At 41.1% G+C, this 12,599-nt stretch overlaps 1 protein-coding gene across 2 annotated transcripts in view; it reads right to left on the bottom strand.

Annotated features, from left to right (window-relative positions):
* Positions 1 to 3,068, bottom strand: part of LOC117262077 (A disintegrin and metalloproteinase with thrombospondin motifs 20) — a 111,549-nt gene extending 108,481 nt beyond the window's left edge. For both annotated transcript variants that reach the window (XM_033634744.2, XM_078167751.1), the window contains exons 1-2: positions 2,639 to 3,068; positions 2,080 to 2,441 (exon numbers count right to left, since the gene is read on the bottom strand). In XM_033634744.2, coding sequence (XP_033490635.2) covers positions 2,080 to 2,441; positions 2,639 to 2,729 — 453 coding nt within the window. In that variant the 5' untranslated portion in view covers positions 2,730 to 3,068. The remainder of the gene's footprint in view (positions 1 to 2,079; positions 2,442 to 2,638) is intronic.
* Between the last annotated feature and the right edge of the window lie 9,531 nt (positions 3,069 to 12,599).

Genomic DNA, 12,599 nt, shown 5'->3' with positions numbered 1-12,599 from the left:
GCTCCTTTAGGGGCATTTCCCACGCTGCGAGCAATCCTTAAGTCCCTCACGCACAACCTTCATTGGCAGTTGTCTCCTCTTCACAGCATTTCTCCCCTTCTCTGCCCGTCACAGCTCACTTTGAAAAGGCCAAAAGCTCCTCAACCCCACCCCCCCTTGAATCCCCCTTGAATCCCCCCTGGGGACGGCTTTGAGCAACTCTGGACGAAAGGGGAACCTGCTTTTTCTAGAATGACCCCTTTGTTTTAGGGCTTAATTATTCCTTAATGACCTCATCCCAACAAAATGTGCTTGGCCATTAAGCCCCAGTGATCAGATACGGACACATTTATGACCCAATAGCCTCTGGTGCTGTCTCCATTGTCCTGTCATTCTCAATGAGTGATGATGCGGATAAGCAACAAAGATTGCTTGAAAAAGGATGCAAACATGTTTGGATAAGTGAGTCATACATCAAAGTTGGGCAGAGGGGCAATTAAAGGCTTATTACCCTGATAATTCCAGCATACTCCATGTCTTAAACTGCAAAGCAAACACACAAAACAAAAATGTTATGTGTATTTCTCCAAAGCTACACTGAGTGGGAGTTAACCCCGACTAAAATGTCACACACAACAATTGTTTATCACGCCAGGTTTCAACAGGAGTGCAATCACTGTATGCATTGTGAATGTACTAGATCAACATGCTATCCTGGTACTGTACACAGTGCTCCTATCTAAAATAAGGATTATGTCACTGATAGGGGTTGCGATGGGGAGGGAGACTCCAAGGCTATGGTCCTCCTGTCTGTGTTGCTCCGGCCGGTCCCCACCATGCTAAGTCCACACCAGAATCCGGCTGGCGCGACTGAGGTCAACCCCCTGCCCCTGGACCAGTAACCTTATGTGACCCATGAAGTCATCCCCTTCAACACTCACCAGACTCTCTCACACAGGAGTCAGCAAACTAAACGATTTGGGCATCAGCATCCTGATATGCTACAATGGGACCGTAAACTCATTATTACCCAATAACTCCGTTACAGCCCCGTAAGATCTAGAGATGCAATGAGGGGCAATCAACAGCTGCTTTAGACTGAATGATAACATCTGTTGCTCAGGGCTGCAGCTAATGACTACTGTCATTAACAACGGACCTGATGATCATTTAGTCTATGAAAAGTGAAAAACTACCAAAAAAAGCCCAAGGTGACGTCTTAAAATAGCTTGTTTTGTCCGACCAGCAGCCCCAAATACATAGGTATCCAACTTACTTACTTACATTTGTGACTGGTAAGTAACTTTAAAATTTTACTTGATTGTCTTTTTGCATGTCCGCTGTTATTACGTTTTGTTCAGCAAAGATTTAGAGGTTTGTTGTAGCAGCAAAGAAGAGCTTGATAAAGCAAAAGCACAGACATGACACCAGATAAGTGCACATACTGCAGATTCAACCCTGTGTGTAATTCTACTGTTGCTTTCTTGCAAGGGTGCAGGTTTTGTTTCAACATAGGAGGGCGGGACATATGAAATGAGGGGTTTGGGCATCCACAGCCAGAAAGTTTTGAGCATCAAATACTTAATTTCCTGCATTCATTCTGGTGAATCTTAATGCACCAATTTGTGTCCTTTTTGCATTCATTTATGGTGTAAAAGTCTGGAAAAATGCACAAATGCCCAAAATATTTAGGGGAAAATCAGCCTTTTTGCTTGCCCTATCCTCAGTGTTCACTCTGCAGGGTCTGCCAAAGACCAGCCACTTCAGCCAAAGTTGAGTGTCTTGCTCTAAAGCACACCAGCAGCAGGGTTTGAGGCTTGTTGTCACATCAACCCCCAGTCTCCAACCACCACACCACCCTGATGCCCAGACTGCACTGTGCACCAGCAGCATCTCCCCACAGGCACTGAGATGATGCAGAGCTGCGCGCTCTCCTCCTCAGTGACATTAGTCCTGTAACACTTGCTCTTGTTACACTCCTACACACTTCACTAAAGCTGCGGGTTATAGGGGACATGCATGGATGGAGGCCTGTCAGCATCGCTTGATTAAAGCGTATTAAAAGTAAACTTTAGCGGTAGTGAAAAGTCAGTTACTCACAAGGCCAGTGCACAGGCTGAAGACGGCAGGATATTCGTCCCTGGCGTTGACTTGTCCGCGGAAAAAGCAGTGGCGCATATCGCTCGGGTCATGGAAGTGGGTGTCCGTGTCGTTGCTCTGTTCCGCTCCCAAGTGTGTCACTGTGTAAGAGGGGGCGATGAAGCTGGAGTCTGCGGTCAGATTGAGATGAAAGCGTTCCCCGAATGCATCAATCCTGTAGTGAACCCGTAAGCCCGACAGGTCCTCATTTAAACTTCTCCGTCTCCTCCTGTAGTGCAATTTGTGCGGGAATGATTCTCCGAAGTCATTCACACGGAGCGGGGTGATGATTTCATACGATGACAGCTGCTTGATGAAGCTTTCTGCAAAAAAAAAAAAAAAAAAAAAAGGTAAAGAGAGAAAAGCGGTGGCATTACCAGCAGCGCGTCAGTGTAATACATGCAGCTGCAGCCTGACAGCCCTAACAGCGCACCAGGCATCATTACAAACACCACACATTACTGTTTAAACACCTTCAGCAGGAGGCTATCACTTCACCGTGATCAAAACAAAACGCTACCTTGTTTCGGATGCAATCGGTGTTGCAAAGTGTCCCGGACAAGCGCTGACAGATGACACATTAGTCCAACCAGCCAGATTGCAAACTGCATGATTTCCTCCGCGAAGAAACCCGGGCTGTCGTCTCCAAGGCAGTAACCCTCTGTGTCTCCCGAGCGGCTCCCCCTCTCCCTCTCCTTTTCCCCGGCTTGTCAGCAACAGGTCGTGGGATCCGCGGAGGCTCTCTGCAGCGCAAGTCTTGCAAAGTGCACTGGCCTCATCGCATTGCTAAACATGCATCCACTACCCCTCTATAAACGCCAGCTATTTATGAAATATTCATCCCGCTGACAGAAAAAAAAATATGCTGCCTAATGTAAACTGCAGTCTATACTGAAAGGAGGGATCAGTGCCAAGTACGCTTTCCCTTAGCCATCCCTAGAACACCCCGTGCACCCTAAGCACTCACCAACCGCGAAGCAACGCCCCTATGGGCTGCCGAGCCAATGGTGAGTGCGCCTCGACCACCACACATGGGGCAGGCTCGAGTGCTACAGTGGTAAAAAGCCTGGAAACAAAATATGCCAGTCCTCATGAGAAAATCAACCAAAATCACGAAATCATCTTGAATTCAGGGTTTCAGGTTTGTGCCAGTGGTGATCTTTGCTCAAACAAAATGACAATGGCACACAAACCTTTGAGGAAACCATCCATTAGAAGTAGTTAAGCTTATTGTATTTCAGAATCTCAAAATAATAATACTGTTAGATTAGATGATTAATGGATTGTGGAGACTTTGATGTGTCTGAGGTGTTAAATAGTTTGCTCATATTGGTTTTAAACAACAGAATGTATTGTCTAGCTGTTTGGGATCAGTAGGATCTAATACATATTAGAAAACTAAACTAAAAGTCCCAATGTTCTCAAACAAGACAACAATAAAGTCCCAATGTCTTTAAACAAGTACGTCCTGATTGGTCAAATTTGTTGCCACATCAAACTACAAACAGTCTTAATCATCAATACACAAGTTTCAACCATAAAGTGTGATCAGGTTTTGGACCTTGTTGATTTTGTGTTGGGACCGGCTGCAGGCTGACTTGGCGGAGATGCTGGCCATCTTGGTTTTACACGGATTAGTGCACTACACTCTTACTACTACTAGATGGCACCTAAAAGTGTCCACAAATGAGGACAACAGGTCTGAGTTAAGAAGAATGAAGTGTAAGGTCAAGTAAACCCAAAAATGTGATGTCCTCATATGAGTTCACAGGGTCTCAGGAGGACATTGGCCAATATTAGCTTGTCATTGATAATACCTGTATGGATTAAAAGGCAGCCAGGTATTAACAAGAAACTGCAGCAAGAACACGTCAAAGATACGTTTAAGGTCTTCTATAAACAGAGCTTCTATTAGCCAAAATCAGGGGTCAGCAACTAACTATCAAAAGAGGCATTTCAGACCAAAAATAATTAAACAAAAATCTGCCTGGAGCCACAAAACATATTTAAACCTTTTGGTAACACTGTGCATTAAGTCTAAATTAGCCTATCGACATTAAAAATAGTCCAACTGAGCATTCAAAAGTATGTTTTACCACAAGATGGGTCCTCTGAAGTGGACACTATTATTAGGTAATATTATTATTATTCAGTACTTTGGCGGTGAAAGCAAACAAATCTGTCCACGTACCATTTAATTCTAAATTTTCCTCTGAGACTTTTACTTTTATGGATTACGAATCCATTGCTAGCCAAGGTAGGGAGGCTCAAGACAAGCCACCGCTGTTGATGTTTGGCACATTCTAAAGGAAAAGGTGCCACGCTGTAGACGTATGACGCACGTTTTAGCTGATTCAGTGCATAGACCACACATTTTTACAACAATGATAAATAAAAATGCCACACAGAGCCACTGGAGGAGGGCTAAAGAGACACATATGGCTCCAGGGCTGCAGATTGCCCACCCCTGGCCTATATAGCATGTCCACCAGAGAGCACTGACACTGTAACTAAGCTTATTTTATTTCCAACTCTTCTATGATAAAAAAATATATAATACTACATATTGGATATTACGTATATTGCTACAATAAGCTAGTATTATAGAGACTCGTAATGTGTTTGAAGTGGTTAATAGTGTGTTGCACGTTTGCTTTACACAACAGACTATAGAGTTACACCGATATATACAGCTGGGCTGATATGTTGGTCGATATCAGCTTATCATTGATATTATCTGTATGGGCTGAATGGCAGCCAAAAAGTAATAAGAAACTGCAGCACACACAAGAAATGTTTAATGTCCTCTATAAACAGGGCCGCCAATACATAGTTTGTCCACCAGAGAGCAGTGCGGAGTAGTAGCACATTATTCAGTAATAAGATGTGTAGTGTAATGGATTACAGTTTGAGATTTAGTAACTACACTACATTAACTAACCCTTATAACACTGTTGTGTTTTCTTTGTTAGCTTGTCTGGTTAGGTACATTCAGGAATCAGCTCATTTTGTCCAGAGTTGGCTAGTGTGTGAATCCTGCGGCTTCACTGAGGCTAACGTTAAGGTTAGAAAATATTAAGGACATAGCCTGGCTGCTTGTTAAACCATTAACTTTATTTTTCTATTTCAAAAGTAACAAGTAATGTAACAAATTAGTTTTGCTGATGAGTAGCTAGCACAGAAATTCAATTACTTTTTTAATCAATTATATGTAATGAATAATTGATTACATTTTGTCTAGTAATTTTTCCAACACTGTTGCTGACAGGTTATTTTTCAACAGTAAAATGACCCTGTTAGTACATAGCTTGGTATTTAACCCGTTGAAACCTGAGCACATTGGCTTGATTCCTTTAAAAAACATGGGAAGAAGGCAATGAGCAACAAAAGAAGAAATGACCCCAAAATTTTGCAAGAAATTAGTAAAAAGAGAAAATTAAAACAAGAAAATTTGTTAAAAATAAATAGATAAATAAAAGAAAAAAGTTCAAAACACACAAACAAGGAAACGACCTCAGAACAGTGCTTAAAAATTAAAATAATTCTGTAACAATTTTGAAAATGTAATGAAAAAATGCAATAATGATAATAACTATGAATATAGTTTTTTTCTGGCTTTTTTTTCTCTTTGTTATCTACATCTTTTTTTGTGTTTTGCAGTTTGTGGGACATTTGTTACCAAGTTGCTCATTGCCTTTTCCCCATGTTTTTGAGAGAAATCACACCAATTTTGCTCAGTGTTCAAAGGTTTTAATACTTGCAAAGGGTCAAAAAACACATTTAAGGTATCCTTCTTTTTTTTTCTTTTTTTAAAGATATTTTTTGGGGCTTTTTAGCCTTTAATGTATAGGACAGACAAGTGTGAAGGGGGGGGGAGAGAGGGAGTGACATGCAGCAAAGGGCCACAAGCTGGAGTCGAACCCGGGCCGCTGCGGCAACAGCCCTGCACATGGGGCGCCCGCTCCACCACTAAGCCACCAGCGCCCCACATTTAAGGTATCCTTATCAGGAATATTGTTTATGTCAGCCCAAATGTATATGTTAAAACACTTATTTTTAACTCCGTCAACATATCAATATCATAGTATCAGCTGGGCTGTATTAGACTGTACATAACAAGGAGATGATCAGTTTTTCCATGGACAGGATAAAATATTAGAAACAGAAATGTGTCCACCCAATGGGTGGATAAATATAAATATACTAACACCTTTCAGATTATAGTATGTTTCAAGTCACTGTGTTATTGTTGGCACAATCCGTGGAAAAGAAACCAAGAGGGGTTGAATCAACACTTAACGTGAGCAGCGTCATAAAGGAAAGACTTACTTTAGGGTTGATGTATTGAATTGCTCAGCATGCAGCTACATTTGAACCTCATAAACTCAGTGTGCAGCAGCCTCTTACATATTTCTCTCTAGTGTTATAATAGTCTTAATATTGGTTATGCTGATAATACTGAGTATAAATGTACAATTAGTACATTTTGCTGCAGCGATATCAACAATGCAAGTCTGTGATACTGTTTATAATGCTCATAAAATGCACACTTTGCAACCAGATTTGTATCATAGCAGTGAGTGTGAGTGAGGTGCAGTGCATTCTGGTAGTTGTAGGTTTTCCACCTCTTGAGCAAAAGCCAGTGCTGCAGCCCTTTATCTGTTTTCTCTGGTCATGTAGCACCAGTTTCAAAAGTATTTGTGTCTTTCTGCTGCGTAGACAATCTAGTTTTATGAAGAGCATCTTCCCAGCAGTGAAATACATCTTAAACCCTAATTAGTGTTTCAAATCCATGTTAATGTTTAAGCCTAATATTCACTGTATTGTGCATTTAATGTATTACTTTGACACTGGTATGTAATTATAACTCGTGGGAAAATATTAGGCAATCAAAGCACAAAATAATTAGCACAGAGGGCCTTATGGGCCATTCTTCACTGTCATCCATTGGAGGAAGTGAGACTTCCTTGGCCATGATGTGGTCAGCTTCTCGTTAATCATTTGGGCACGTAAAGTCCTACACAAAGTTGATGGACGTGTGAAAAGAGTCTTGTTTTTCATGTCCTTTGAAGACTAATGTCACAGCATTGTAAGTAATTAGACTCGGTGGGCTCACCGGAAACACTTTTGGATCCTGTAAGCTCTTTCTTTGACACAAAACATCTAGTCTCCAAGTCATGGCTATTACTTTTTAAAAGTCTCTCTTTCTCTCACTCGTCTCTCTCTTTCTCCCTCGCTGTCTCTCTCTGAACTCTGTGGTTTCATGGACACATTTCAGCTAAAATCACAGTGTGGTCAGTGGTAGCCCAAACTCTGGTTTGCCACTTCACTTTTATTTGTTTATTGTTTTTGCTGATAGATATGGTCCTGTCATCACTGCAATTATGCTGCAGTTCACAGCTACAATATATGAGACAAACTCTTAGATCCATTTAGGCCTACATTTTGTTTCTTTTAACATTTTATGCACCCTTTTATCACACGAGAGAGCAATGCACCTCAGAATCCTCAGGTTTCTATCTAAATGTGTAAACATCTGCTATAATAAGGCCTTATAACGTGAACCCGCGCTGAAAGACATCTGGAAACAGTTCAGACTTGCTAATAAAACAACACGATTCACACATTCCCTTTTCTCAGAGTTGAAAACTTTCATAAAAGAATGGATAGAGTCGATTCAAATGCACAGTGTTCAAGCTGCATCTGGATTTCAGAGCTCCTGAGATGAAGTTATTGTTATTTTTTTGAGCAAAATCTCTCCACTGTAACTCCTCTGATGCCTCCCTGATGTGTTATTCATTCAGTCTCCGAGCCTCCTGTGAGGCTATTCATTCGGCTAAACCACTGTCACTATTCTTTCATCATCGAGAGCCCAGTGAGAATGTGCAAAAAAAGAACTGAATTTGACAAACAGAAAGCAGTTGTGACAAAAGGCATATTTATATGTAGCTTATAGGAAACGTGTAAGTGATAAAGTTGTGTGGAGGAAACAAAAACGGTTCTAAACATGTTTCTGGCAAAGTAATAATATATAAAACATCCATTATGCAAAATATAATTATTCATTCTCAGGCCAAAAAGAAGTCACATCTTTAAAAATCAGTTATCTTAAAAAGATGATTTTTCTTTTTATGGAAGAGTGTGCTGGGGCAAAAGGGCTCCAGAAAGCTTATGGTAAATTTTGGGTGAAAATAATGATAGGCCCCAGATGTGCAGCTTTCTCAGACGGTAACAACCACTGCAGGGAAGTTACCTACTGGATCCTGTACTGCATGGCACACAGGTGCCAAGGCCTCCAGCAATCACTTTAACTTCATTTCACCCAGCCAGCCTCTAACTAGCTTTCATCACCTAAGGCACATTTTAAAGTTAGCCGTGTGACTGCACTAGATGGCTTATTTAGGCTCAGTGTAGCTACCCACATACTCATTAATTCTCAACAGATGCCAAAGTTAATGGATGAAACATCCTCAATTTCTGCCAGATGTCGAATCAGGTCTCTGCACATGAGTCACTTTCAGCTTTAGGCCTTAATATATTGTGGTATCCTCACATTTAAAGTGTGCTCCCACCTCTTTCAGGCCCATCTTATGGATTAATGGTTGTAAAAAAAAAAGTAAAGTTTATCTGTCACCATTAGGCCTGTGATGCCTTCATTTCTAACATGTCTCCAGCCAAACCCACCAGGAAGCTGTGCCCTCAGGATAGCCCCTAATTGCGCACATATTGAGGCTATTGCTTCACAGATCAAATGACAATGTCTTAATTACAAAGTGCTGATCAGGGGCTGGTTGGTTTTCACAGGTTAACCATCCCACTGCCTCAAATCTGCAATGACATGTTCCTGACTGGCCCTCTTCTTTTGCGTGGCCCTTGGCCACAGTTGACCCTGTGGGGTCAGGGAAAAGGGGAGGCTGAGGTTTACTGAAAAGAGGACTAATTATTGAGGACATGGCTCAGTATGAAGCAGTATAACATATAAGAAATTAACATAAGGACAATAAAATGTGTGGTGTTAATACTAGCACTTCTTATCCTACTTCAACTTAAGTTAGTATCTTAACTTTTTATTTTATAGGTAATGTTAAGGGGGAACACCACCTAAATAAAAAACTTTTCCATGACTGAGGAAAGTTCAATCAATATTTGTGAACGTGAGCTACTCTCTCTACAAGCCAGAAACCAGAGAAGTTACAAACATGTGAAGTCATCAAGTATAATCTCTGGAGCTGCTCCATAGACAATGAATGGGAGCCTGATTGTGGACCCATAGAATGCTTTTTCTTTTAAATATCCAAATAGAGCAGGATTTATACTTGTGCATCAGTTCTATGCAGAGTCTACACTATAGCTTAGGTACATGGTCTACGCCGTTGTGAGCATTTATACTTGTGCGGTGGTGTGTCTGTGTCATTCTGCAGTTACACCTCCAAAACACTAGTCGGCAGTGGTGTTTCTGGGATTCAAAACACACCCAAAACACACATTAAACATGGCTTAATAGCAACAATTTTGAACTCAAGTACACAAATCAGCTTCATATAACTCACAGAATTCACAGACAAAGCATTTGTCTTTTGCTGGACACATTTCCCCCACAAATATAACATGCTAATGTTTTAGCACAAGCTTATGGCATTTTACATTATTTTAATTTGTTTAGCAGCTAGCAGGCATGTCCTTTTCTCATATGAAGCCAGGGACAACAGCAACATTTAACAAAGGTCATGTTACAAAATTCAGCTCCTTAAAAACTCACAAGGTTCACTGACAAAACAACTGTCTTATACTGAACACGTTTTCAAACAAATATAACATGCTAATGTTATTAGCACAAGCCTATGGCATTTTACATTGTATAGATTAGCCTGGCGACTAGCAGAGATTTATGCTGTCAGTGGCGCAGTGATGCGAGGAGAGGGATGAGGTGTATTAGGTTGAGCCACTTGTCAGCTGGCAAAAGACAAGAGTTGATTAGTTTGTTTCGATTTACACCCGCCCCAACAGTCCTACGTTGTAAACACAGCCAGCATGGTGAGGAGGGGGTTTGTCAACTCATGTCGCGTGTGTCTGAAGGAGCCTGAATGAATACTCCATGAAGTATCGGATGACATGGTTTTATCAGTGTTATCATAGCTTTTTGGTACACAGCGGCTACAGTTGTTGCATACCTACACACTGTGGCTTCAAAGTAAATTAAAGCTTTGTTTCCACTGAGGGAAATGGTTTCAGCTTACAGAAATAGACAGGAGGTCTGTGTCGCTGCTACATGTAGTTACATTTCTAGGGAGGTGTATGTCAGGCTACGGCACAGGTTACGGCGTTTTTCGATGCAGACATATAAATCCCGCTTTACTCTGTTGTAGTGCTCTCAGCTCTGAAACAGAAAATGTAGACATATACTCCCCTGGGTGCTCTCAGTGTCATGTAGAACATCCATCCCAATTCATTGTCTATGGAGCAGCTCCACACTTTATACTTCACTAGTCCATACCCATTGAGTGCACAGTTGCCCACGTACAGTTTCACATGGTGTGTGTTTGGGATACAGGTCATAGGAAATTGCAGATTCAAGTCAACTGAACCCATTAAGAAGAGCAATGTATTCAGACAGAGTTTTTGTGAATTTGATAGTACGATTGCTGTATTGAAAGTACAGTAGTACCATTGCCAACAGTGGGTTAGTTAGTGGGCTAAAACTGTACATTAGTAGTTGAGGTAAAAACATTGGGCCACAGGGGGAGCCACAGCGATCAGTCACATTTTAGCCATTTTTAAGCATTTTTCTGTTGTTATAGCGCCACCCAGTTGCCAATTAGAATTACATTTCTCCAGTCATCTTGAGGCGTCCTGTTCTACATATCTACCAAGTTTAGTAAAAATCCATATGGCGGTTAGGCCTAGATAAGAAATTAGCTCTCTAGCGCCCCCATTTTGTTGATGGGGTCAATAATGGAGGGGTCCCCTCAGATTATGTGTGGTCATACGCCCACAAAGTTGCGTGGTGATCGGTGAAACCCTTGAGATGTTATACACCTTTATGTGATGAGCCACGGCCTCTGCAATATTCATTGCCTTATAGGAGCTCAGTTTTAGTAAGTTTTCCAACTTTTGCCAAGAGGGAACTTTAGATATTGGTCCCTAGATTATGTTCACCCAGTTTCATGCAGATCGGTCAAACTTCCTAGGAAGCGATCGATTTTAAGTGTTTTTCAAAAAATTCAAAATGGCGGAAAATCTGTATAGCCGCAAGTTATGTGTTCGTGAGGCACATTTGTTCCTCATGAGGAGAGGCATCTCTGTGCAAAGTTTCATGTCTCTACAACATACGGGGCATGAGATATGCCCATTCAAAGTTTGCAACTTCAATAGGTTGCTATAGTGCCCCCCTTTGGCCAATTGATGTAATATTACATCCTCCCATGACCCTCTACCACTGTGCAAAATTTCACATGGATTGACCAAGTCAGTGAGGAGAAAAACGTGGAACAGACACACAGAGTTTTCGTCATTATATAGTAAGATAGTAGATAACATCACAAATTCGAGTTTTAGCATTTTAGTTTTTAGATTTGGAGGAGAGTTGTTTAGATTCAGGAATATTTTTGGATTCTGCCAGACTGTAAGAATAACATGTATTCATTTTGAAAATGGCTGTAGTTCCCCTTTAATATTGCACATCATGGCTAATCATTCCAGATCAGATACAGTTCATGTCATGATGTCCATTTTACCTGCATGCACATGTTTTTAGACTGACATCTGACTAAAGGAAAGAGTTACAAATGCTCCAGCTATGTGAGCATGTGAAAGATGTGGCCAAGGGTTTGTCTCCTTATGGGAGCAATCAATTGTGGTGAACCACCGCACATCAATAGGAATCATGTATCAAGTATGGTCCATTTGATTTTATGGGTTTCGATGGTTTGCGATGCTGACCACAAAACATTTAATGACATTTCAAGCCTTATCCTACATTAATACTTTTTTATTGTGCACCATCTGGCTTATTTCTTTGACATTTTATCTTGCTTTTCCTGTTTGTAAAACGAAGCAGTTGTTTGTTCTTTACTTCCCTTCTAGCTTTTATTGCTTGATACTTGTTTCGACAGATTCATGCCATGATAGCAATGCAGTGCGTACCTACTTCTGCTTACAATTATCCTACTTGGCCAGTTTAATTCAGGGATACACACTGGAACTTGACAGAGGGTTGAAAAAGGTGGCTGGCTCATATGAATACAACTGAAACAAAACTTAAATGTCATAACATTAACATATCACATTTCACTGAGTCAACATTGGGAAAATCAATAAATTCCTGCCTAAGTGTTTGGAGCTCTCCCAAGAATCGCTGTACAAAGCGCCGCTCAGTTATTCCTACTGTAAACTCTAACCAAAGGCAGCAGTAGAAGCTCTTCCACTGACATGTCAGGTGATTTATCATCCAGGATTCAACTCCACCCTTCTGCTTTACCCCA

This window comes from Epinephelus lanceolatus, chromosome 5 (assembly GCF_041903045.1).
Source record: "Epinephelus lanceolatus isolate andai-2023 chromosome 5, ASM4190304v1, whole genome shotgun sequence".
Classification (NCBI taxonomy): domain Eukaryota; kingdom Metazoa; phylum Chordata; class Actinopteri; order Perciformes; family Serranidae; genus Epinephelus; species Epinephelus lanceolatus.
The sequence above is the reverse complement of the archived record's forward strand: the minus strand, read 5'-3'. Positions and strand labels throughout refer to the sequence as shown.